The sequence below is a fragment of the Ctenopharyngodon idella genome, chromosome 4 (assembly GCF_019924925.1).
Source record: "Ctenopharyngodon idella isolate HZGC_01 chromosome 4, HZGC01, whole genome shotgun sequence".
NCBI lineage: Eukaryota > Metazoa > Chordata > Actinopteri > Cypriniformes > Xenocyprididae > Ctenopharyngodon > Ctenopharyngodon idella.
In genome coordinates this window covers 26,808,118-26,834,142 of record NC_067223.1, presented here as the reverse complement: position 1 = coordinate 26,834,142, position 26,025 = coordinate 26,808,118, and the positions used below count along the sequence as shown (strand labels likewise).

The window sequence follows — 26,025 nt, the reverse complement described above, 5'->3', positions numbered from 1 at the left end:
TGACTTACATTGTAGAAAGTCATTCCTGGTCCTGGGAACAATGTTGGTGAAAGTGACTGAAAATCAACAGACATGAAGAGTGTGATTATCATGCCAAGAGAAAATTATCCCTGCGTTTGATCCTAAAACATTTCTAATATGAAGATCTACATGATATGAGATGATGGAGGATCATTTCTGAGAGCAGATTAATCTCCTGATGCATAAACGTTGTGTATACACAAAATGGGCATAGAAATGTGCATATGCAATTTTCCATGCACATATCAGGATTTATAAAAAATAAACAGTGTAAATATGTGCGCACCATATGGACACTCTAGTAATGAATTAAACAGAATTATTTTAAACTCTCCATTTCCACATTTAGATTAAATATGCCACTCTCATTAATGATAGTTAAGCACTGAAATTACATGAAATCATTATCCAGAAGTTACAACATTTTTTATATTAATTTAAATGGAAATATTTGTAGTGGAAGCACTGCTTTTCAACACTTTTCCTACAGCGAGGATTGCTTGGCGCATGATAATTCCTCTTTGAATTCTGTTCTAAATAGCAGAACTCATGTTCTGAGAAAATACTTTGGTGTGATTAATGATCAATGATGATCGAATGGCACACACCTTTAGGATGAAATGTACGCTAAGTTTTATACATGAGGCCCCTGGACTTTACCTCTGTCAGAGATCTTCTTGAGCTCCTCTTTGCAGAAATCCTCCAGTTTGACTCTCAGCTGAAGGACAGTTTCTCTCACGCCATCAAAAGAGGAGAGAGAACTGAAGGAATTGCCATTTACGTCTGTAGATTCAGGAGGAGCTGAGAGAGACTGGAAACTCTACAGAAAACAGAAATCAAAGCTCATCACTTCCACACTTCAGACAACAAGCAACAGCAAAATATGTAAATGTTGGGTTGGTTACGACCACATCTAAAAAAAAAAAAAAAAAACATTTGTCCAGAAACCATGAAAGTGTTCCATTCACATGTGGAAATAAAATCTAGAGGTCAGTAATATACCAACATATATCTCACACAATAATCATAAGTCAAGTCAAGTGAAGTCACCTTCATTTATATAGTGCTTTTTACAATACAGGTTGTTTCAAAGCAGCTTACAGTAATAATAGGAAATTAATGGAACAAAGATTGTTTTAACTGTACAGCGGCTCTAAGTAGAAAGTCATTGTCCAGCTTAAGTAAGTTTTGATTTATTCATTTACACAACAATGGCATTTTGGTGGTCTGAGAAAGCAAAGTTTGAAATAGGTTTCAAAGTGCAAGTTTATAAACATTTATAAAATGTTAGTATATAACATATTAATTCATGAATGAATGTATAGTCATGTTTTGTAAATGATTAGTTCATCATTACCTAATAGCTTATAAATGGCTTACAATTGAACATTACTATAAAATGTTACCCATTATCCTAATCAAATGCATCAAACACTATCTTAGCTGTATTTTATCACATAAATTGAAATGATAGCATTAAAGGGCAAGCTGTCACAGTGTGTTCAAAAAAGGAGAGGAGATGTGGATCAAATTGCAGCATATGACAAATGAACTAAACACAGGGACAGAAACCAAAGTAGTTTTTGTTTCCGGATTCCCCCGGCTCCACCTCTGAACCTCCGAGCCCATGACACCACCTCAGTCTGTCGACCCATTGACTGAATCTCTGGTCCATGCTCTCTCAGCTCCTAGCCACCCGACGGCGCCATAAACAAAACAGATACCAAAGCGTTGGGAGGACCCTCGGGCAAAAAAAGTCCATGGAGGGACGAAGAGTCCACAGTGGCACTGGTGGTGGAGGAGCTGACCATGTAGGAGCCATTGGAGTAAGCCGACGGAGGGAGGTGACAGTGTGGAGCCTCAGCATTGGGTCCAGGCGTAACCAGGGGACCGAATGACCGAGGCGGAGCTGGGAGAGGTGCAGATCTAGATGGAGCTGAAGTACGAAGAACCAGGCCAACGCCACTGATCTGGAGAGCCAAGGCAGAGCCACAGGCCTGCAGGACTGAGGTGGAACCCGGGGCTTGGAAGACCAAGGCAGATCCGGTGGGAGCAAGGACAAAGGAGGAACTGGAGGGAAGCAGGAGCCCTGTGGAGCCAAAGGGATGGAGGGCAGAGGCCCAGCCGGAGGTCTGGAAGTCTGTGGTGAAACCAGGGTAATGCCTGACCAAGGCAGAGCTGGAGGGATGAGGGAGCCTGGTGGCATCTGAGGGATGACAAACTACGGTGAAGCAGATGGAGTGTGGAGCCATGTTGGAGCTGATGGGTCAACACGCCAAGGTGAGGCCCGGGTGGAGCCGGGGAATTTGAACACCTAGGCCGAGCTGAAGACTAGGAAGCTTGAGGCAGAGCCGGGAAGGTAGGTTGAGCCAGCGGAATGGGAGGAGCCGAGGCACTGGATGGAACCTACAAGGACAACAAGGATTTGGATGCTCTTCATGGTTGAAATGCAGGAGCTTGGATGGAACCAGCAGAGACAAAAGAAGGAAGGAGGCTGGGTGGGACCAGCAGATGAAGGAGGGCCTGGGAACTATTCAGACCCAGAGTGTCCATTAGGCCTGGTGGGACCGGTGAAGAAGGAGAGACCTCGAGGGTGGAAGCATGGGTAGTCCATTCCATAATGTGTAGGTCAATGAGTGCTAGCTCCAGGATCTCCGAATTTGGGATCCTCCTCCTCTTCACCCACTGTGAAGGGAGAACCACAGCTGGAGAGTACTGACTCCAAATATTTGCAGAATGTCCCTTGAGGGCCATCCTCAGGCACGCACGCCTTCATCTGCTCTTTGATGCTGGTATGATATATGGTCATATGGTCTACTTCCATAGTAATTAAGAGGGTAAGTAGCAGTAAGGCACTGCTAATCAAATCATCAGCAAGTGTGAGCACCTCTATAAAGGTAGAAGTTTTGGCAGTTTGCTGGTCAGAATTATTCAGGTGTCTGTTAACACAATGCCAAAGAAGGAAAGACATCAGCAATTATCTCAGAGAAGCAATTGTTGCTGCCATCAATCTAGGAAGCGTTAAAAGGCCTTTTCTAAACAGACCGCAAGTTAGACCGCGCAATACTCAGAGAAATCGCAAAACACCCAAGAACTACCTCAGACTCCACAGGCCTCAGTTAACACATTAAATGTTAAAGTTCATGACAGTACAATTAGAAAAAGACTGGACAAGTATGGCTTTTTTGGAAGGGTTGCCAGGAGAAAGCCTCTTCTCTATAAAAAGAAAATAGCAGCATGGCTTAGGTTTGCAAAGTTGCATCTGAATAAACCACAAGACTTCTGGAACAATGTCCTTTGGACAGACGAGACCAAAGTGGAGATGTTTGGCCATAATGCACAGTGCCACGTTTGGCAAAAACCAAACATCATATCAGCACAAACACCTCATACTAACTGTCAAGCACGGTGGTGATGATTTGGGCTTGTTTTGCAGCCACAGGACCTGGGCACCTTGCAGTCACTGAGTCGACCATGAACTCCTCTGTATACCTAAGTATTATAGAGTCAAATGTGAGGCCATCTCTCTGACAGCTAAGGCTTGGCTGAAATTGGGTCATGCAACAGGACAATGATCCCAAGGCACCAACAAATCTACAACAGAATGACTGACTGACAGTCAGACGCCAGACCTCAACCTGACTGAAATGCCGTGGCGGGATCTTCAGAGAGCTGTGCATAAACTGATGCCTGCAAACCTCAATGAACTGAAGCAATGCTGTAAAGAAGAGTGGACTTCCTGTCCTAGTGCCATGTTTGTTGGTCAGTTGTTGAAATGTGATGGTCCTTGTTCTCTGTTTTCTTTTGCTCTTAGTTCTCTATGTTGCTTATTGTTTGTTTACTTATTTTTTTTATTAAAACTCCTGCTCTTCGATCCATGCCTCAGCCTGCTCTTTCCGGACCTTACAGATACGTAAAATCATAGAATTCAAAGAGTGTACTTTCTTTTTCACATGACTGTAAGGCACACAGGGAGTCATCTGGGTAGTGCATGTGATCTAGAGTGAGATACTCATCGGTGCGATCCTCAAGAAAACAGTCAAACAATTATAAAAATGGAAATCCATTTCAGGTTTCCCCTGAAGCAACTTTGGTGAACTTTACTCAGAATTGGTACCATCAAATTCATTGAATTCATCTTGATGTAAGAAACCAGATGGAAAAATCTGGTTAAAAAAGTTTAAATGTTAGGGAACTTTTTAACTATTCTTGGCACTGGTGTATTTTGGCAGCTTAATATAGCTCCCCGAAGAAAGAACTCAGAAAATTGTTTCCTAAGAGATTTCTAGAGCTGAAATGCATTTATAAGTGTCATCTTTTTTTAAAACAAGATGATCAGATGAGAATCTATCTTATAATTATATCACACAACACACAGAATTCCAGACAACACTTCAGTCAGCGGCTCATTCTGCTCTCATAAAATGTTTCTCTGTGAGTCTCTTGCTCAAGTCCACTATGATCCTGTTCTTCTAGATCTCTGTTACCTGCAGGAAATGGATGTGATCCTGTGTGTGTGAAAGCTGCTCCAGCTCAGCGTTTCTCCTCCTCAGATCATTGATCTCCTGCTCCAGTCGCTCCAGACGTCCTTCAGCTCGACTCACTGCAGTCTTTTCCTGATCTCTGATCCGCTGTGTGGCCTCAGAGCGGCTTCTCTCAATGGAGCGGATGAGCTCAGTGAAGATCCTCTCAGTGTCCTCCACTGCTGTCTGTGTAGAGCGCTGTTAGGACACACATCACAATCACACAGTGGCTTCAGTGAGTCCTGACTGAGACTTCTCAAACTTCTCTTCTTCTCCAGACTCACCTTATGAGACTCCACAGCCTCTCTCAGCTGCTGAAGATCTTTCTCTATCTGCTGGATCCTCTGCTGGAACGACCTCTGCGTCTCCTTCAGCTGCTTCTGCAGCACAAACCAATAACAGAGATGTCACATTATACTACTATCACTAAATCATCATGTGAAAAGTTGAATCCAATAACAGCAGACTTAACCAATGGCTGTAGGTTCAAACTCCTGAAGGGATGATAGATCAGTAACACCATCGTATATGAATTTACATTAAGCATAAGGTCTTTTTCACACTGCAAGCATAAGTGTCATAAAAGTGAAACTGACAAACATGTAAAGCTTCACACTGACAGTTTTTCTGCTGCATAACAGAGCTGCGGCTCTATTGGACAAAACTGATTACTGATCACTACATTGAGTGTTTCTGTTAATAAAGGCCATCAATTATAAAATGTTGATTGGGAATCAGTCATATTAATTTACATAAAGACACATAACACATTTTCATGAAAAATGGATCAGTCTACAAAGAACAGAAGCCAAAGCTTGAAGAGAAGCTATAAATGACTGAGTTCATATGGACCAAGTCAGATTTATTCACTTCAATTCACATTTGTTTAGCGCTTTTTACAATGCATATCGTTACACAATACATATCCGATTTACTGAACAGAAAGTGTTTGCATGTCTGTCACTGCATTTAACTTATGTTATTCCTGACAGAGATATATTTCCTAAACAATGGGTGAATATTTTCCATTATTTTATGTTGCTTAATCAAAGCCTGTTTTACAAAAGTTTGTGTTGATCAATATGTTTACAGTGCATTTCACCATAGTTTCTGTTAAGTTCAAGGTTGAGCACAAATACATTCATCAGTGAAAGTCCACTTACAGCTACTGCTCACTTCTGCTGACGTCTGCAGTGTGAATGATGTTACCTGATCACATGGGTGCCCATATAAATAGTGTCGACTGTAGTGGGATTTTTCTTTAAGTATTTTAATATGCCCTGAATGCATGTGTTGTCCAATTAGATACTTTAGTGGGGAAGTAAAACCATTTTGGGCAAATCCGCATTTTTGGAGGGGTTCGCCTGGTAAAATTCGCATTCCGGGGCTAAATATCATGTTATTTGGGGTCGCTTCAACCCATGGACATGAAAAACAACCCGCGGCAACAGTGTAAAAGTAGCTCAATTCCACAGGAAAACCACGGACTTGGCAACACTGGCCTGAGTGGTGTTGGTGTCCTTTTGTGTTTGCATCCATCTTTTCACACTGAGTCAAGTCAAGTCAAGTCACCTTTATTTATATAGCGCTTTTTACAATGTAGATTGTGTCAAAGCAGCTTTACATTGATAACTGGTACATTATTTGGCTGCACAGCAGCTCTTAAAAGAATATTGTCAATGCAGGCAGATCAAAGCACTGTTGAATATCAAATGTCAAGTGTCCCCAACTAAGCAAGCCAAAGGCGACAGCGGCAAGGAACCCAAACTCCATCAGGTGACATCAGGTGGCAGACAAGTGGCAAATAGTGTTTAAATGGAGAAAAAAACCTTGGGAGAAACCAGGCTTAGTCGGGGGGCCAGTTCTCCTCTGGCCAACAGTGCTTTGTTACGATTCAGGTAGCTATCATAAGTCCGACAGGATCGCAACATTCACAGTATTTATTCCAGTTCCATCCAATTGAGGATCGTATTCATCACGGCGGTATGGACAGTTGTTGAGGAACTGTGTCGTGGCTGTCGTGTCGATGAGGCCCTCACAGTGGATGATCTAGTTGACTCAATCTCTGCTGATACGTCAGGGCTGCGTTGTGGTCGTGTCAAGGTGCAGGTCCTTGGTCTCACCTGGATACGGCCCGGATCCAGTTGACTACGGTGAACCTCGGGATAACCAGAAAGACTAATATTAGCGTAGATGCCATTCTTCTTCTGATGTAACGAGTACATCAGGCGTTATAGGAAGTGTTCCCGGTTCCGGCTGACCTAATTTATGCAGCCTAATAATCCTTTAACAGATTTGAAAATATAAATTGGTAATGTGTTATGTGTATGCCAGGTTAAAGAAATGCGTTTTTAGTCTAGATTTAAACTGACAGGACTATAATGAATTAGGAGCTCGCTCAGGTACTGGGGAGCTAAACCATTTAGTGCTTTGTAAGTAATTAGCAAGATTTTAAAATCTATACGATGTTTAACAGGAAGCCAATGCAGTGTTGACAGAACTGGGCTAATATGGTCATACTTCCTAGTTCTAGTAAGAACTCTAGCTGCTGCATTTTGTACGAGCTGTAGTTTATTTATCAGGCGAGCAGAACAACCACCCAGTAGAGCGTTACAGTAATCTAGCCTTGAGGTCATGAACGCATGAACTAACTGTTCTGCATTTTTCATTGAGAGCATATGTCGTAGTTTAGAAATATTTTTAAGATGGAAGAATGCGGTTTTACAGATGCTAGTAACATGGCCTTCAAATGAAAGATTGGTATCAAAAAGCACACCCAGGTTCCTAGCTGATGACGAAGACTTAACAGAGCAGCCATCAAGTGTTAGACAGTATTTTAGGTTATTACGTGAAGAAGTTTTTGGTCCAAAAATTATAATCTCTGTTTTTTCTGAATTTAGTAGTAGGAAATTACTGGTCATCCAATTTTTCATATCAGCTATGCATTCTGTTAATTTTGTGAATTGGTAAGTTTCGTCAGGGCGCGAAGAAATATAGAGCTGAGTATCATCAGCGTAACAGTGAAACCTAACGCCATGCTTCATGTACATGTACAGAGTGAACAGCAACGGTCCTAGTACCGAGCCTTGCGGTACTCCATATTGAACTTGTGATCGATATGACATCTCTTCGTTTACTACTACAAACTGATAACGGTCAGATAAGTATGATTTGAACCATGACAATGCAATTCCACTAATGCCAACATAATTTTCGAGTCTATTTAAAAGAATAGTGTCAAATGCAGCACTAAGATCCAGTAACACTAATAGAGAGATACAACCACGATCTGATGATAAGAGCAAATCATTAGTAACTCTAATGAGAGGAGTCTCAGTACTATGGTACGGTCTTAATCCTGACTAGAAATCCTCACAGATACTATTTCTTTCTAAAAAGGAACAACTGAGTACAACTGAGGGACTCAAACACAACTATTAAAAAAGGTTCAAACATTCACTGATGCTTCAGAAGGAAGCACGATGCATTAAGAGTTGGGGGGTGAAAACTTTTTAACAGGATGAACATTTTTCTTATTTTGTTTAAATATAATTTTTTCTTTTAGTACTGCCCTTCGGAAGCAACAGAAGTTACTTCCATATTTCCCGGAAGACAAATTAAGTACAATGTACCTTGATCTTCAAATTCAAAAAGTTTTCACCCCCCAATTCTTAATGCATTGTGTTTCCTTCTGGAGCATCAGTGAATGTTTGAACCTTTTTTAATAGTTATGTTTGTGTCCCTCAAATGTCCTCAGTGTAAAAAGATGGATCTCAAAATCATACAGTCACTGCTGGAAAGGGTTCAAATATGCAAAAAAAATGCTTGAAAACTGAAGAATCTGCAGGACCTGGAGGATTTTTCTGAAGAACAGAGCACAGTTTAACTGTTCAGGACAAACAAGAGACTCATGAACAACCATCACAAAACAAAAAACACTCATGGATAATCCAGGTAATGACACACAGTATTAAGAACCAATGGTTCACAAACCATTTTTCACCATTTTTGTCTTGTGGACTATATATAAACATCTTTTATGTAAAATATCTTACTCAGGACAGTACTAAATTAAAAATAACATGCACTTTGTATGACCTCTTTTATTTTGCTAAATTATTCACATTTCACAGATTCTGCAAGTGGTTCACATACTTTTTCTTGCAACTGTAGGAGCCTAATGCTCATTAAACTAGCCTCGGTTTCCTTTTCATATTTCTAGTGGTCCCCATGTTTTTATAACTAACCCGGTCCTACAGTCTAATTTTTTTTTTTTTTATCCACGTCTCAGGCCCTCCTTTCGAAACCATGTTCCTGTGTGTTCTTTGTAGGTGGTTAAATCATAATCTTAATATTAATATTTCCCTGGTTAAAAGGGTGGCGTAGTCAGCTATATTTAGAGTGTTTTTCTTTACGATCATCTCCGGCTACATCAACATTATTTCATCAGTGTTTAGTTTCATACCTGTTTCTCTGTCCTCTGTGCTGCAGCTGATACAGTGTTGTGGTTTTTATGTTCATCCATACACAGCACACATATACACTTCTGCTCAGTGCGGCAGAAAACCTCAAGGAGTTTATCATGTGTTTGGCAGATCATCTCCTGTAGTCTTCCAGTGGCGTCAGTCACTTTATGTGGCTTACGTGAGTGAAATTCCTCATGGCGGTCAAAATGAGTTTGACAGTAAGACTCCAGACACACCAGACAGGACTTGACAGCTTTGTGTTTTCTTCCAGTACAGACATCACACTGCACATCTCCAGCTCCAGCGTAACAGTCAGCAGGAAGTTTAGTCTTCTTCAGTTTCTCCACCACATCAGCCAGCATGGTGTTTTTAGCTAAAGCAGGTCTTGAACTGAAGGTCTGTCTGCACTGAGGGCAGCTGTAGACTCTCATCTGATCCTCCTGATCCCAGCAGCCTGTAATACAGCTCTTACAGTAACTGTGTCCACAGGAAGTGGTCACTGGATCCTTCAGGAGATCCAGACACACTGGACACATGAACTCATCCTGAGAAAATCTGGCTTCTGCCATTTTATTGCATGAATACAGAGACACAAACAAACAACAGCTCAACTACACTTCAGTTTCAGTTTCCCTGAACTGAAGAGTTTCCTGTTTCCTGGTTCTGTGTTTGAGCGACGTGTGAAAAACGTGTCTGCAAATCTGTAAAGCCAAATCTGGTGCAGTCCGTCTACGTTGTGTTTTCTTCTTAATAAAAGAGATCTCATATGATGATGCAGTTGTCATGTGATTTACTCTTGGCTTCTCTCAGTTTCTGTATCAAAATATAACAGACACCATTAGATGCTTCTAACAAGGAGAATCTCTGGTCCGTGCCTCTCATCGCCATGACATACTGCAAAAGAGAGAGGGCGCCCGGAAATTACATCAGCTTTACCCTCACGCTTAACCCGATGTAACTTGCGTAATGGTGCTTCCTTAACATTTTATACAGATGATTTATAAAAAGGGTAAAACAATAATAAGGAAATACAAATATATATATGGTCACATTTTATTTATTTCATTAATCTAGTGTAACAACATACACTCGACACATCCACTTCCACTGTTTTACACTAGATAACAAAAACAACGAAACCGGAAACAAATAAATTTTGACAGGATCATAACCAGAAACGAAATCAAATTTTATCGTTCTGAACAGAAACGTTTATTTAAAATGGCCATTAACTGGTTAACAATGTTATTTTATCATTCTGTTTAACGAATTCAAATAGTACAGTCTATGCAAATGTGATGCTGACATATTCAATGTGAGTGAAATGCCCGCGCTGACGCGCTCAGCTGTCAAGTCATCATAGGTTAGGTAAGTCACTGACAATGCCCTGGCATTAGTTTTTCTGAGGATATATGTCACCAACCGTCAAACATTATGCCTACATTTAAGTGAAAATGAATGGCAAGTAATATGCAGCTTGTTGTGTGTTTTGAAACCAACAGAAATTGCAGGATAGTGTAGAACATGAGTTCACACAACATCCCAGATAGCACACGTACGTCTGCAAGATGTCTGTTAAAGATCACTTCATCTGGAAAGCATCTGCTGTTTACAACCCTGATAGCACACGTACATCTTGGAGACGTCTATTTGAGGTGTGTGTTTACGTCTGGAAGATGTATTTTTTTTAGAATGTTTGCTCATCTGGAATACGTCTATTGGATGTTTCCTGTCAGATGTCAAATAGACGTTTAGAAGACATCTTTAAGATGTTTATGATTTAGAATGTATGCAAAACTGACATCTAAAAGATGTCTATCAGATGTTTGTAAACAGCAGATGTTTTCCAGATGAAGTGATCTTTAACAGACATCTTGCAGATGTATGTGTGCTATCTGGGAAACATCTGATAAATGTCTTCTAAAATATGTCAGTTTTACATACATTCTAAATCATAAACATCTTAACGACATCTTCTAAACGTCTATTAGACATCTGACAGGAAACGTCCTACAGACGTATTGCAGATGAGCAAACACTCTAAAAATACGTCTTCCAAATGTAAACACACACAGCAGATAGACGTCTGCGAGATGTACGTGTGCTATCAGGGGTGACATCACGCACCTGCAGCGCTTCTGTGAACGGAGAAAACAAAATAAAACTATACATAACATATATAAAATAAAAGGGAATATTTAGGCCTATAGGCTACGCGAAATATATTTCACTTAAATAATTAGGTCAAAAGATTAACAATTAAGAATTAATTAAGAGTTTTGGTTCATTGTGGCACACTCCAAAGATCTAGAAAAAGGAAACTGAGACATTCTGCTTGTCTTCCTTATTTTAGTGTCTTTTGTAAATTTATGAATGATATCTTAACAGTTTAGTCTCTTAGAAGGAAAAAGAAAAAAAAATTTCCGTGGTCACACTAGCGCCTTGTCACAGTCACCAGATCTGTCACCAGCACCGGCACTACATTTCCCAGCATCCCTCCTGTTCCTCACCTGCACTCGATCATCATCACCCACACCTGAAGACGATCATCATCACCACCACTCATCAGCACTCCCTTTATAAGCTGTCACTATCCTCACCACTGTGTCTGGTCTCGTTTGTGTGTTGCGTTGCGTGTTACCTGCTCCTGTATATTCTCCTGTTGGATTATTAAGTAAAGACTTGTTTGCATGTTCATCTTCTTCTTTGTGTGTTTCCTATGCAAGCAACGCCTGACAGAAGACCGGACCTCCCAATGGGAAAAATTCATCAATGTGGCTCAGGAGAGCCACGATTATCTATCCTTCTCATCAGCATTTTTTCACCTCGCCCTCACCAGCCTGCTGGAAGATGAAGCCCTGAAGACCTTGTTCTGGATTGGGTGAACTTCCATGGCCCCAGCAATCTCCCAGACACCACTGGCTTGAACTGGAAAGAATCCATGTTGAAGTGTCTGGAGAGCAAACGGCCCCAATCCAGAACCATGCTCAGCCCAGTTCCCAGTCAGAGACCCACCACAGATGGAGTGAACGACTCCGCCATGACGTCAGAGCCCACGCCAGGAGGAGCGACCGAGCATGACATCACCCCGGAGCCTGAGGGGCTTCCATCTGAGGAGAGGTCCAAGTCGGCAGTCCCAGTCAGCGTTGAGGGTTTTGGAGTCGAAGGGCCGGCCAGAAGCCCCGCCCACCCGCCCGTCACTGAGAGTGAGTTTACCAACATCCACATAACTCCTCGGGCTGACTTCCGTCACGGTCGTCTGGGTCGTCGGTGTCGATCCACTCCATCTGCGCCATGGGTTCCTCATCCATCATCGCCGTCACTTTCGTTCATCCCCAAGGTGGTGCTGATGCCATCACCACCATGCCTCCTCCCTCCAGCACTGCCGCCGTGGTCCACCATCCTGGCTGGGGACTGGGTCACCACCTGGCTCATCCTCCAGCACACATGTCCTCCTCCTGAGCCACCTCCAGCATCCTCCTTATTTTCTTCACTCTGTCCACCTCCAGAACCTCTTCCGGCCCTCCCCTTTGGATGTTTCATTACGGTGCGAGGACGCGCCTTGCCGGAGGGGGATGTACTGTCACAGTCACCAGATCTGTCACCAGCACCGGCACTACATTTCCCAGCATCCCTCCTGTTCCTCACCTGCACTCGATCATCACCCGCACCTGAAGACGATCATCATCATCCTCATCATCACAACTCATCAGCACTCCCTTTATAAGCTGTCACTATCCTCACCACTGTGTCCGGTCTCGTTTGTGTATTGTGTTGTTGCGTGTTACCTTCTCTATATTCTCCTGTTGGATTATTAAGTAAAGGCTTGTTTGCATGTTCATCTTCGTGTGTTTCCTACACAAGCAACGCCTGACACGCCTTATGTGCACACACAAATTCTTGCATTGCTTACTTGATACCGCAGCCTGTTAAATATAAAATAATTTAAAAAAACGTTACACTGCTCAATTTAAATAGTCTGTAATACAATCTGTGCTGTTTACCGCCCGTGACAACCACTTCACTGTGCTGTTAATTGTGAAGAATGTTTTACGTCGACAATGTGAGTGAAGTACAAAGCTTGCATAATAAATAGTTCAGCATATATCACAAAAATGGAAACGGTTGGATTCATGCCGAATGAGAATTTTGGCAAGATATTTTCAGAGATGACAGACAAGATGTTATAGAATAATAATTGAATGAAAACCCAATTTTGACAAAAAAAAATGACATTCAAATGGTGATGGTTTGCGCCGCAACTAAACTTGAATTTCTGTTTTACAGAATAAATTCACTTTAAATGTGCAACCACCCTTTGTGATTTATTTACTGCACACTGGGAAGTGTTACAGGTGCATTATTAAGTATGATGAAGATATATACTCTGGGACTATTCTTGAAATCAGCAAAACGTGTGAGAGTGAAATGCATGCACAGAATCGCTTTTATTGGCCCAGTTGAGGCGATGTGCTGTGTTACTTGTTTGAGGATGTTCTCAGGTTAATTCCTCCCCCAAAGCGAGTGACATTAGTGATATGACATTCAACACCGAAGCTTCAAAGTAGTGATGTGACGTTCAACACCAAAGCTTCGAAGCTTGTATCAAAAAACGAAACATCTCACAGTGAAGCACTGTATCGGAGCTTGATTCGTTTTGCCATAACCATGTGATCTGTGACGTTCTAAGCTTCGTTTGCGCACACAACCACGTGACTGCTTCGGATTCTGATTCAAATAATGCACAGGTGTCAAGTGTCATTCGCTTTTTTGACAAGAATAAATTATAATACGAATAAATATTTACATGTGTAGTTTTGTGCATGTTCAGTTTGTATTTATTCCCAGTTCATAAGTACTTCAACTGACCATTCTACAATAATCATTGTTTATTTTGATAATATATGCCTAAGCTTGCCTATTTTTTACCCAGAAATTTATTCACAGACTCATTTATTCAAGTTTTGTAAGTAAAATGACACGTGAAAGACAATTTTTTTATATAGACAAATTATCATAGCAGAAACAGATTACATGAAACAGTCCAAAAATGGCTGGGTCTTCTGGGACACAAAGGCAGCCTTTTCCACCTTTTGACCACAAGATGTCGTTAGTGTGCACTGTTTTGAAAAGCTTCGAGTAATGAGCCTTTTTATGATACAGTTGAGGGGAAAACCTCGGTGCTTCCCAAAGCTTCATTTCGCCATCACTAAGTGACATCTTGTCATGTTCAAATAAGCAGAGAAATATGGGAGGAGCTCTCAGAATATATGAGATTTGACTGCACATCACTTGCACATCGCATCTTTAAGCATTAAACTGTTCTGTCTCTTTCTTTCTTCTTTCCCACTCTCTCACAAACAGACACCAAATATGAGCTATTTTGGTGTTAGATCACTTGGAAGTTAGCATGCTGGATCTATTTTTTTTTCAAGATTTTTTGAAGACTTTTCAATGAACGCAACACATGGACATTGTTTCATTCAAGAACTTGTTTAATAAACAATTTAAGTGGGTGCAAACTTGTTCAATAACCAAATTCTGTTCAATATCCAGCTGCAGTGTGTGCAACCTTGTTTAATAACAAATAATAAAAAAATGTTGTTGCTGTTGTTGTAAATATAACCTGTGATCTATTGTTTCTTGCTCATTTCTCTACTTTTTCATGTCCAGGCAACTGTGTTACCTTTGTCAACTATGTTTCCGTATGGTCAGCTGTGTTACTGCTGAGTTTTTAATTTTCAAAAATACTTAGTTGCCTACTGTACAACATGTTTAGTGTTAATGATTATCAGAGGTGTCCTTCATCAAGGTATTTTTCTTCTGTTTGAGAAAATGTGATGACCATTTAACTACTTTTGTGAAAATAGAGAGGCATTATACTTCTAAATATTTTTTTCTATAAAGTATTAATGATTATAATTTTTTTTATTTTGGTAAGTGGATACATATTCTGTCAATCAGGTGACTATATCGCACACTGTGCGATTTATAATAGTCCTTTATGATTGTTGCTTGTCAGACTGTACAAACATGATCCTCATGTCACACTGTGGGATCTCAGCTGTCCTATATAACATAAAAGGCTGTACAGTTTCTGACATTTTCAGTGAGTCTGAGGTAATAGTGATGTCCGGCTCGCGAACGAAACGTTCTTTTGAACCGGTTCTTTTTAGTGAACCGGTCGAACCAGTTTACCAAATCGGACTGAATCGTTCGAAACAGTTCTCCAGCACTAATCCACAAATTATTAGTTACTCACTTTTTGACGTGCCTGACACTCCCTCTGACTCAAAATAAACCAACATCCCGGAGTCATTCAGTTACTCCAACAGTACACTGACTTAACCTGCTGTGAAGAGAGAACTGATGATGATGATGAGCACGAGCAGCAGAGCAGCTGATATGAGTGCGCATGCGCGGCGTACACGAACGAACGTACACGGCCTGTCTCAGTTCTCGTTCTCGAGTCAAGAATCGGTTGCAACGGTTTTCGGATCATCAGTACACAACCGAGAATCGCTTCTTTCGGACATGTCCGGTTTGAGAACTGATGAGCTGATGATACTGCGCATGCGTGTAACTTCTCAAGAGAATGAAAAGCACGTTAGTCAAGTTTTGTTGAACATCGGAAAGTGTGATAATATAAAACATACTGGAAATATGTTTATGACTTAATTCAAAATACAAAAAGTTGTGCTTTTCCAAATACACCAGATTAATAGCATACAAATATATACTGTAGGCTACATACAAGAAACTACATGCAACATGAACCCAGATAACACACATACATCTGCAAGATGTCTGTTAAAGATCACTTCATCTGGAAAACATCTGCTGTTTACAAACATCTGATAGACATCTTTTAGATGTCAGTTTTACATACATTCTAAATCATAAACATCTTAAAGACGTCTTCTAAATGTCTATTTGACATCTGACAGGAAATGTCCTATAGACGTATTGCAGATGAGCAAACACTCTAAAATACATCTTCCAGATGTGCACACCTCAAATAGACGTGTGCTATCAGAGAACATAAATATTTTGTACACAAATCAAACTATCTTCAGAAATAGTTCTACAAATTTCTTTTTCTATATTAATGTTATTTAAAAAGCATTACAGTAAAAGTTGTGCAGTTGTGCTTTCATGTTAATTTTTTTTTAAGATTGGAATTTGGAAACATAAATGTTTAGTTTGATAGTTTTACAATTAATTTTGTTTCATAAATAATCCATGGACAGCTTATTTAATTTCTAAACAAGGTGATATAAAGATAAAAATTGACGTAATCAAACTACAGCGAGAGCAAACAAGTGACTCCTTTTGAATCGCTCTCACGGTTCTCGAATCTCAATCTCGTTCTCGAGTAGAATCGGTTGCAACGATTTTCGGATCACCAGTAGACAACTGAGAACCGCTTCTTTCGGACGTGTCCGATTTGAGAACCGATGAGCTGATGATACTGCGCATGCGTGATTGAGTGTGTGATCTGAAGCTACCGAACAGTAATGACTGTGACAGCATTCGGGCTGAACCGAACTAGTAGGTCAACTGATGCTATAAGAGGACTTGAATGAGGGGCCAATCTGGCGAAACGTAACTTTATTTAATTACAAATAATTCGTAATGGATTGTGTATAGTAGTGGATCATGGTTTCAGTGCTGATGAAGACTAATTTATTCACTTTATAACTGTAAAACTTCCTCGTTTGCACATCACTGCCTGTATATGTGTTTGGATGCTTTAGATGCAAAACTAAATTGTAAGAAAAGTTTCAGATTATAATGATGTTTTTAGTTGAGTGATGTTATGATTACTGACTTTATATATTTGAATGTGTTGAGTGTTTTTTCATCCCGGCCCGCGATAGATGACATCATTACGTCATCGCGAATGACGTCATTACGTCAGAGTGTAAAAGAACGGTGAACATCATCCGGTTTATTGAAACAAACTGTCCGAAAGAACCAGTTCGCGGAAAAGAACCGAACTTCCCATCACTATGAGGTAATCAGCGCTGCTAACACAAGCTCTCGAAACTCCGCCCTCTTCGTAGGAGCAGCAGCTCATTTGCATTTAAAGAGACACACACAAAAACTGAGAGTTTTTGCTCACCCTCAAAAAGTGACAAATTTAACATGCTATAAAAAATGATCTGTGGGGTATTTTGAGCTAAAACTTCACATACACACTCTGGGGACATCAGAGACTTATTTTACATCTTGTAAAAGTGGCATTATATGACCCCTTTAAGACAACATCTAGATGACAGAACAAGAGACAGAACCAGAACGACAGTTAAGGTGACAGAACAAGACGACAGTAAGGACGACAGAACAAATCGACATAAACAGAGAACATACAATCAACATATACTAATTTATCTGAACAACTAGTCAATGACTGTTGACAAGGACATATGTATAGCACAAAGCAGTTGACTTATTTTTGGCACAAATGAAACCCCATATAACCCAACAGTCTACCAAAACTCTGCTAATACTCTAAATAGAGTTAGTGGACATGCTGTGGCAAAGTAACTTATAGTTAGTAGAATGTCTAAAGTGGACCATCAAAACAAAGTGTAACCCTAAAAGGCATTTACTGTACATTCAGTTACCTGTTAATTATTGGCAGCGGCTATTTGCACTAAGTTTGCTCTAAGTGCAAATAGCGATAGATGCCATTTACACTTACCATACTTTTTTTGTTGCTATTTACGCTAAGTAAAAATAGCATTCATTGCTGTTTACACCATGTGTTAATAGAAGGTGGATGTTATTTACACTAGGTGCTTATATCAAGTTTTAAGATTCAGCAAGATGCTATTTTATATATTAGGGGGTTTTATTTACACTCTGTAAAATTTGTAAAATGCTATTTGTGAGAAGGGTAATATGAGATATTGCACATCACCTACCAAAGAAAAAATAAAAGATGCTAGTCAGTGAAATACAGAGATGCGGGATTACTTAGTGTAATGTACAGCAGTGTCAATGATGCAGTGCATGAGAGGACATACTATACATGTACAAATGTTATGTTGTGTTATGTTATTTGCATTAAATATATATAAAACATTACATAATTTAATACATTTTGATAGTAATAAACACGACACATTTTAAAATATACATAAATTTATTATGGTTTTGCCATCCAAGAAAAGTTTGTCTGTATTGTATTTTTTGAGCACATTATTTTTCTGCGGCAAGGACTTTACATTCTGGGAAGAAAAAAAAAACTTATGAGTGGCTTACTTGTAGTAGTCTCTGCATATTTAGCTGGGATAGGGGACACCAAAATGTACATACCTTGGGTTATATTACTTGCCTTCTTGCAAAAGTTTGTCTTTAATGTATTGTCTGAGTGTGCCAGTGTCTTTCTGCTGGGAGACATTGGGCTTTCCATTCTGCAGCAGGGACTCGGCATTCTGGGGAAAACAACAACAACAACAACACTACTTAGAATAGCTTGTTTGTAGTCATCTCTACATATTAATCTGGGATAGGATGGCACAGAAAAGGTTAAACCTTGGATTAAATTCTTAAGATTAATTCTAAACACAGTCAACATTTTAAAGAAAAAGACAAAATAGAACCAATAGTTGAAACAAACTGCATTGTATAAATTGGCAGGCTGTCATCAAATAGTTGGCAACTAACCATCAAAAGAAAAATGCCACAGCTTGACCAATCTGTTTGGACTGCAACATCGATGGAACTCAGAGTCCAACCATCTAGGGTTTCAATTCCCAAAGAGGCTCGTGTCTTCATGAAATTACTGTTGGAAAGAGAAGAGTCAACGTACACCAGGTGAAATAAAGTAACCAAAAACTAAAGGCACTACAGTAAAAGACCAGCAATAAAGATTCACACAACATGACTGAGTAAGTCTAAATTATTCAATGGTTAAATAAATGATTCATATGTCCACCCTTACAAAAATAAATATACATCAAGTTCATTTTATTAAGAATAGCTAAGTAAAGTTCAAATATATTTTAAGTTTACTTTATGTAGTTAGTATAATATACGTATACTTGTAAGTGTTCTATTTCAATACTACTTGGGACTAAACTACCCAATTTTTAGTGAATAAAAGTATACTTTTCTGTATACTTTAAGTGTAACAATACCAAACTTTAAGTACACCACTAGTTTACATCTATGTTACATTATGTTCTTTAAGACTGAAACAAGATTTTTTTTTCTTCTAATGATCCACAGACATCAATACTCGACATACAAAACACAACAATGGTGAGACTCAACAAATAATAATAATAATAAAAAGATAAATTCTGAACATTACAAAATAAACAAACAACACAAACTGGTAAAAGTGAACCAAAAATAAGTTCAGCAGCACAGATAAAACCATCAAGAATCAAGAAACTCCACAGCGTAATCTATTCATGCCGCACTGCATGCTGGGGTGCCTTCATAGTACATACGCACTGTAGAATTACAGTATGATATTCCAAGAGTGCAGTTAGATACAAGAGAAGTCCTTTTGAGCAGTGTATGAATTAAAGATAACCAGGGTACTGAAGACAGGTCAAGCGTTTAAGTCTAAGCATCTGACAACAAATGAAGCAAAGAAATGAGTCTTAAGCCTGACTGTAGACATGTGAAAGAGGGGTAATAAACCTGGTCCATGAGGTGCATGGGAAAACCTGTGCACTACACAACCTCCATACATTACAAAATGTTGAGTATAGCATACAGTACATACCACCAATACGTCAGGAATTCATCGTGCTTTGATGTGCTTTTGAGTGAATCAAGTACACAGACTTTGCGCTCTGGTATATTAAATGCAATTAAGAACCAGTGATTGAACCTGCACACTGGCAGAAAAGCCCAATGAAAATCCTGAAACTGCACCTGTCAAAAAACAGAAAGATGTACTTATTAAAAAAACAAAAAAAACATTTTTTTATAAATAAAAAACACTTAAGACTAATTATCTGCCTTGTGATATTTCCAGTGTGTATAGTCTTCATTCCTCCAGAATTGCTCAAGGAAGGACTGAAAGACAAAAACTTTAGTCTCCGACTTCGAGGCCAGGAGGTGAAGATAAGCATGAACAACCTGAACAAGATGACGAAAAGACAACGGTTATTGAAAAACAATCTGCATTGATTGCTCCATTAGTACAATAAACCAAAGAAAACAAGGTACTCTTTACTCTTGAATATTAAAAACTGAAACACATTTACATACTGAAGTAAATGTAAAACTTTACATTGTCATTGAGCCATTGACCAGGATTCAAAGTTTCTAAGTCTTCTGAGGACAGTGTTATCCCTCCTACTGACAGGGTTTCAGTGGCAGAGACAGCTGGTTGTTCTTTCACTGGGGTTAAAGTGTCTTCATCTGGCAAAGTCACACTGCATTCAACTGATGCCATAAAAATAAAAAAGTCACACTTTAGATTAGGGTCCAATTCTCACTATTAACTACGACTTTTGCCTCAAAACTCCTAATTACTGCTTATTAATAGCAGTGGTGTAAAGTATTTGAGTAAATGTAGTTACTGTACTTACTGAGTATCAAAGATATTAGCAACTTTTACTCTCTACTTGACTACATTTTTGAACAAGCTGTTTATTTCTGCTATAAAGAAGCGATATCGCCATCTACAAGGCATTGAAGATACAGTACTATATCTTGTGCGTTTTGCCTTTACTCACCAAAACTTGTCAACAAAGTTACTTTACATGAATGTGAGTGCATGAGCAGGTAGTTGCTGAATCACACGTGTTTGATATAAGAGATGAGGTCATGACTGCAGCCGGTGATGAGGCAGAAACCAGCACATCCAGTGCAAGAAGGCTTACTTTCTTATCTTATTTATCCACTATACTGACGAGACCTTTATGAAGGATATTGGTTCACTTATGGCCTTTTTGTGCACTTGAGCTTAACTGAGACTTGAGAGTTTGTAGACGTTTAAGAGGCTGTTGTGTCGACATTGATTTATTGCAACATTGAGGTTTTCGGTTTTATTACATACAAAGTATGTACACTTTATTACATAGACATACAAAGTACAAAGAAAAGTATAAGTACAAAACAAAAACACAATTTAGTTTTATTTTGATTTTAGAAAATAAACATCATTTCTCATCTTATAAATCAACAGTTTATTATTTTCACTGGCATATTTTTTTTTCACACAATATTGCAATAAATCAAGGTCGACACAACAGCCTCTTAAATGTCTACAAACTCTCAAGCCTCAGTTAAGCTCAAGTGCACAAAAAGGCCATAAGTGAACCAATATCTTTCAAAAAGGTCTGTCAGTATAGTGCAAATAAGATAAAAAAGTAAGTCTACTTGCACTGGAAGTGCTGGTTTCTGCCTCATCACCGGCTGCAGTCATCATCTCCTAAATCAAACACCTGTGATTCAGCAACTACCTGCTAATGCACTCACATTCATGTAAAGTAACTTGTTGACAAGTTTGGGTGAGTAACGCACAAGATATAGTACCTTCAATGCCTTTATGTAGCAGGGATATGTTGTTACACCAGATTATAAATCATTTTTATTTCTTTTATATATAGATTATTTGTTTTTATTATTATTTGTTTTATTTGTTTATTTTGAAAAATTTGTGTGCTACTATTAAATATCAGTATGTATGTCGGCTGACGTCATACGTAGGTGAGGGGTTCAAATCGCAGCGCAATCGGAAGTTCGTCCTCTTTCCTGCAATGACACTAGAGAGGAGAGGTACGATTCATGAGCTCCATTCATCTGATATTAAATAGTGTTATATGTGTTCATGTCATGTTTCGATTAAATATAAATTGATAAATAATAGATCGATATGCGTAAATAAAAAGATGTGTATGTATAATTAAATATATTTTGTACCCTAAAGATATATTTTAGTCTATTAATATATTTTGTACATTAAAAAAAAGGGATATATTTTGGTCTAATATATTGTACATTGCATTCATTGTGTGTTCTGTGGTTAACTACCTGGTGTACTTAACATGTATTTTGTGGTTAACAGGCACAACTAAGAGAAAGTTGCAGATAACAGTGCCTGTCTATTTGTGTGTTTTACCACACAGGCACTGAAAACCATTTTTGTGTGGAAAATCCTTTTATTAACATCAAAAATCAACACAACGCAGAGGAACAACCGCTACACTTAGACGGAGATATCGCTTCTTTATAACAGAAATAAACAGTTGGGTGCCATGAAAAATGTAATGTGTAATTGCATTACTCATCACAAACGTATTGGTGTAAAAAGTACATTTACTTGTTCAAAAATGTAGTCAAGTAGAGAATAAAGGTTGCTAATATCTTTGATACTCAGTAAAACTACAAAGTAGCCAAAAAGATACTTAAGTACAGTAACTTATTACATTTACTCAAATACTTTACACCACTGCCACTAGGTCTAATATTCTTTCAAAGTTACGGTTGGCCTTACTCATCATCCCGTAACTAAGTCGTGAGATGGCTCGTTCATTGAAGAGAGGTTGCACCTCGATTGGAGGACCTGGGTCGCTCTCATCCAAGCTGGACTCGTCAAAATCAGCCTCGTAATCTTGTTCTGGGGGAATATAATATTTAATGATTATTTTTTAAATAAGTCTGTGTAAGGTAAAAAATTATAATAAGCCAGGCGCTGTTTAGTATCTTACCGTTATCTTCTGACGTCCTTAAACGTGAACTGCTGGGTAGCTCACATACACCGTATACCTCCCTAAGTCGCTTATGCCCGCGTATGGGCGTGGACAGGGTACATTCGTTAACATCTCCGTTGGCTTGCAAATGTGATACGATAGGATCACAGAACGTCTCGTGATCGGGGTCTTCTGAGGGAGATACACAGGAGCTGGACCTCTCAGTGACGCTGTTTGGCGAGTGCTCTGATTCCGCGACAGGAGATTCACCTGGCTGATTTTCATGAGATTCTCCTGATGCAACATCTCCATCTACTGATGTATTGTAAGCATATGGTTATGAACTGTAGAAAATCTTTCAACACAATAACAAAAACCTAATTGTACTTAGACATAGCCTACTCACCATGAACAATATTCTGGAAAATCTCTCCAAACAGCAGTGCCTCATCAACTAAAGAGCACATACATTATTTAGTATAGAGTCATTGTCAACCATAAAATCATTTTAATATAGAAAGAGAGAATACTTACAAAACTTGTCTAAGGTGAGTTCTAACCCTATGTCAAAATACAGATCCGATTCATTTGCATCTGGTGATGTTAAAAAAAGTGAAAAATCATGATCATCGAAGCATGATGTATAACCTAATTATGAAATAAAGTGTTACTTATCAACATGATTTGCAGTCATTGTACCAGATGATAAATATCGTGCGAAAGATCCTGTCAAGATTTTTGTTGTAAATGTCGTTCTGACATTTTTAAACTGTAACCTGGCTGAGGGCATTTCTGCTATGCCATAAAGTGTGGGGGTATCCTAGATGGTCACCTGCTGATATCACAAAGGCCTAACCCCTTTTAATCTTAAAGTACGCCTTATACTTTGTAGAGGGGTCTGGGGAAAACAAAACTACAGAGCTTATTGAGCTTAACACATTCTCTGTGAGATGTTTCTAATAATGGTATAATATGGTTAGATAACACGTTACATTTATTTATTATATAATGAGAGCATCAAATTACTTAAATTGTTTAAAGGATCACAACACCTTTTCCCACTCAAACTTGCTTTGCCCATTTACACATTAGAGCTAATATTCATGCATTACTAACTCCGTATCATGATCAAACATCTCCTTTCAAGTTTCTTAACACTGCATAATACAATCACTATCTGATGTAGTTTAGACGCTCAACTGTGCGCACGTGTACGTGTGTGTGTGTGTGTTGAATGAGAATTGAAAGTCTTTGGTCTGAAAAAGAGCAAAGAGCGTTTAAATGAAATGTCGTTTCTCTTGTAACAATGTTCTTTGTTAACCCTTTGACGTGTACGATCACACCGGTGTGATCAGTCTTGGCTGGTCCCTGGAGTGTATGATCACACCGGTGTGATTAGAAAGTTCAGTGCATCACGTGATCAACTGCGCTTTGGCTGGCGCTAAACCAGAGACGAACACGTGCAGCACTTTTCATATATCACAAATATGCAGTGTTTTCAACCGCATTAATGTTTATTTTAGGTTTCAGACATTTAAATACACATAAGTACAAACAAAACAATACATTTAGATTAAAATACACACTGTCTATGGAAGCGGCAATAACAATCCTTTCCATAATACTTAGACGACACATTTTATTCATATCAGATACAAACTGTGTATGTAACTTTAACTTCTATTCTTCTCACAGTTCACCGGCTCACTTACTTTCATGTACTTTGGGAGAAGTGGATGAATTCGCATGTTGTAAATCCAATGGATCCAATTCTCTATACTGCTGCGCAAACTAACATGGCGGCGCCCATAACGCATATAGCTCAACTAACACGATCATTATAAATGTGTTGAAACAGCAAAACACATCCACTTGTACATATTTGTCATGGGCCATTTGTCGGAATATCAGATCTTTCATACTATAGTTAACAAATTTGTGAATATTTTGAATAAAAAAGAAAAAAAATGTAATAAAAGCAGATCATCATCAATCATACAGCGCTATTGTGGCTGCGGGGTGTCACGTAACAAGCAATGACGCCATGGAAACAAAGTGATACATTCTAAATAATGGTTGCCTTGAAAAGGGTTGGTGAAAGGGTTAACAATATGGCACAACTGTCACAATAATAGTCTCAGATCCATTTACACCTATGTGTAGAACCCTGTACACCCTAAGATAAGGTAACATGCTATGATGCTGTCTTTTTTTATGTGTGTGTGTGTGTGTGTGTATATACACTATATTGCCAAAAGTTTTGGGACGCCTGCCTTTATGCGCACATGAACTTTAATGACATCCCATTCTTAATCCGTAGGGTTTAATATGGAGTTGGCCCACCCTTTGCAGCTATAACAGCCTCAACTCTTCTGGGAAGGTTTTCCACAAGGTTTAGGAGTGTGTTTATGGGAATTTTTGACCATTCTTCTAGAAGCGCATTTGTAGAGTCTCCGCTCTAATTCATCCCAAAGGTGTTCTATCAGGTCGAGGTCAGGACTCTGTGCAGGCCAGTCAAGTTCCTCCACACCAAACTCGCTCATCCATGTCTTTATGGACCTTGCTTTGTGCACTGGTGCGCAGTCATGTTGGGACAGGAAGGGGCCATCCCCAAACTGTTCCCACAAGTTGGGAGCATGAAATTGTCCAAAATGTCTTGGTATGCTGAAGCATTAAGTGTTCCTTTCACTGGAACTAAGGGGCCAAGCCCAACCCCTGAAAAACAAGCCCACACCATAATCCCCCTCCACCAAACTTTACACTTGGCACAATGCAGTCAGGCAAGTACCGTTCTCCTGGCAACTGCCAAACCCAGACTCGTCCATGGGATTGCCAGACAGAGAAGCGTGATTGGTCACTCCAGAGAACATGTCTCCACTGCTCTAGAGTCCAGTGGCGGTGTGCTTTACACCACTGCATCCGACGCTTTGCATTGCACTTGGTGATGTAAGGCTTGGATGCAGCTGCTCGGCCATGGAAACCCATTCCATGAAGCTCTCTACACACTGTTCTTGAGCTAATCTGAAGGCCACATGAAGTTTGGAGGTCTGTAGATATTGACTCTGCAGAAAGTTGGCGACTTCTGTGCACTGTGCACCTCAGCATGCGCTCAACCCGCTCTGTGATTTTACATTGCTGTTGTTCCCAATTGCTTCCACTTTGTTATGATACCACTAACAGTTGACCGTGGAATATTTAGTAGGGAGGAAATTTCACAAATGGACTTATTGCACAGGTGGCAACCTATCACGGTACCACACTTGAATTCACTGAGCTCCTGAGTGCGACCCATTCTTTCACAAATGTTTGTAGAAGCATGATACAATCTGCATGCCTAGGTGCTTGATT

At 39.4% G+C, this 26,025-nt stretch overlaps 1 protein-coding gene across 5 annotated transcripts in view; it reads right to left on the bottom strand.

Annotated features, from left to right (window-relative positions):
* LOC127511082 (tripartite motif-containing protein 16-like) overlaps positions 1 to 26,025 on the bottom strand; it is a 93,305-nt gene that overhangs the window by 1,653 nt on the left and 65,627 nt on the right. For 3 of the 5 annotated variants that reach the window (XM_051891516.1, XM_051891514.1, XM_051891513.1), the window contains exons 5-15: positions 23,212 to 23,271; positions 23,084 to 23,131; positions 22,696 to 22,992; positions 22,482 to 22,604; positions 20,271 to 20,425; positions 19,997 to 20,116; positions 19,758 to 19,909; positions 18,686 to 18,803; positions 18,354 to 18,453; positions 4,829 to 4,924; positions 4,525 to 4,742 (exon numbers count right to left, since the gene is read on the bottom strand). In XM_051891516.1, coding sequence (XP_051747476.1) covers positions 4,830 to 4,924; positions 18,354 to 18,453; positions 18,686 to 18,803; positions 19,758 to 19,909; positions 19,997 to 20,116; positions 20,271 to 20,425; positions 22,482 to 22,604; positions 22,696 to 22,992; positions 23,084 to 23,131; positions 23,212 to 23,271 — 1,268 coding nt within the window. In that variant the 3' untranslated portion in view covers positions 4,525 to 4,742; position 4,829. Of the gene's footprint in view, positions 1 to 8; positions 57 to 681; positions 842 to 4,508; positions 4,743 to 4,828; positions 4,925 to 9,009; positions 10,620 to 18,353; positions 18,454 to 18,685; positions 18,804 to 19,757; positions 19,910 to 19,996; positions 20,117 to 20,270; positions 20,426 to 22,481; positions 22,605 to 22,695; positions 22,993 to 23,083; positions 23,132 to 23,211; positions 23,272 to 26,025 lie in introns of those variants that run through there. The other 2 variants (XM_051891517.1, XM_051891518.1) reach the window with 2 other exon arrangements.